Source organism: Gigantopelta aegis, chromosome 5 (genome assembly GCF_016097555.1).
Source record: "Gigantopelta aegis isolate Gae_Host chromosome 5, Gae_host_genome, whole genome shotgun sequence".
Taxonomy (NCBI): Eukaryota; Metazoa; Mollusca; class Gastropoda; order Neomphalida; family Peltospiridae; genus Gigantopelta; species Gigantopelta aegis.
The window spans coordinates 32436826-32437901 of record NC_054703.1 but is presented as its reverse complement, the minus strand read 5'-3'; the positions used below and the strand labels follow the sequence as shown (position 1 = coordinate 32437901).

The 1076-nt window shown below is 39.3% G+C and overlaps 1 protein-coding gene across 1 annotated transcript; it reads left to right on the top strand.

The window, feature by feature from the left end:
- Window positions 1-206: 206 nt before the first annotated feature.
- On the top strand, window positions 207-825 carry LOC121373101 (zinc finger protein 85-like; the record flags this gene model as incomplete). Its single annotated transcript, XM_041499548.1, has 1 exon — window positions 207-825. A coding segment is annotated over one exon (468 nt), but the record flags the coding sequence as incomplete, so codon positions are not given.
- Window positions 826-1076: the final 251 nt, after the last annotated feature.

The following is a 1076-nucleotide window of genomic DNA, read 5'->3' as shown; positions in this document are numbered from 1 at the left end:
AAAAACCTTTAAATTGTGATGTGCCCAGAAAGTGTTTCAAAAGCAATACCTGTTTGAAACAGCATATGTCGATTCATACTGGTGAGAAACCTTTCAAATGTAAAGTATGCACAAAATGTTTTATACAGAGTTCCTGCTTGAAACGGCATATGTTGATTCATACTGGCGAGAAACCTTTCAAATGTGAAGTATGCACAAAATGTTTTATACAGAGTTCCTGCTTGAAACGGCATATGTTGATTCATACTGGCGAGAAACCTTTCAAATGTGAAATGTGCAAAAAATCTTTTAAGCACCATTCTCATTTGAAAAAACATATGGTGGTTCATACTCCTGAGCACTCACGTTTCAGATGTGAAGTATGCACAAAATGTTTTATGCACAGGTCCGATTTGAAACATCATATAGTGATTCATACTGGCGAGAAACCTTTCAAATGTGAAGTGTGCAGAACATTTTTTAGGCATAGTTGCAATTTAAAACAGCATATGTTGATTCATACTGGCGAGAAACCTTTCAAATGTGAAGTGTGCAAAAAATGTTTTACACAGAGTTCTACCTTGAAACAACACATGTTGATTCATACTGGCGAGAAACCTTTCAAATGTGAATTGTGCTCAAAATGTTTTTCGCAGAGTTCCAGCTTGAAAAATCACAAAAAGGTTCATATGTAGTTCCATCTTTAAAAAGCCAAAAAACATATGTTGACTCATACTGGTGAGAAACCTTTCAAATGTAAAGTGTTACTACATGATAAAACAAACCGGCCTCGGTGGCATCGTGGTTAGGCCATCAGTCTACAGGCTGGTAGGTGCTGGGTTCGGATCCCAGTCGAGGCATGGGATTTTTAATCCAGATACCGACTCCAAACCCTGAGTGAGTGCTCCGTAAGGCTCATTAGGTAGGTGTAAACCACTTGCACTGACCAGTGATCCATAACTAGTTCAACAAAGGCCATGGTTTGTGCTATCCTGCCTATCCAAACCCTGAGTGAAATAAAAGATCCCTTGCTGCCTGTCGTAAAAGAGTAGCCTATGTGGCGACAGCGGGTTTCCTCTAAAAACAGTGTCGGAATG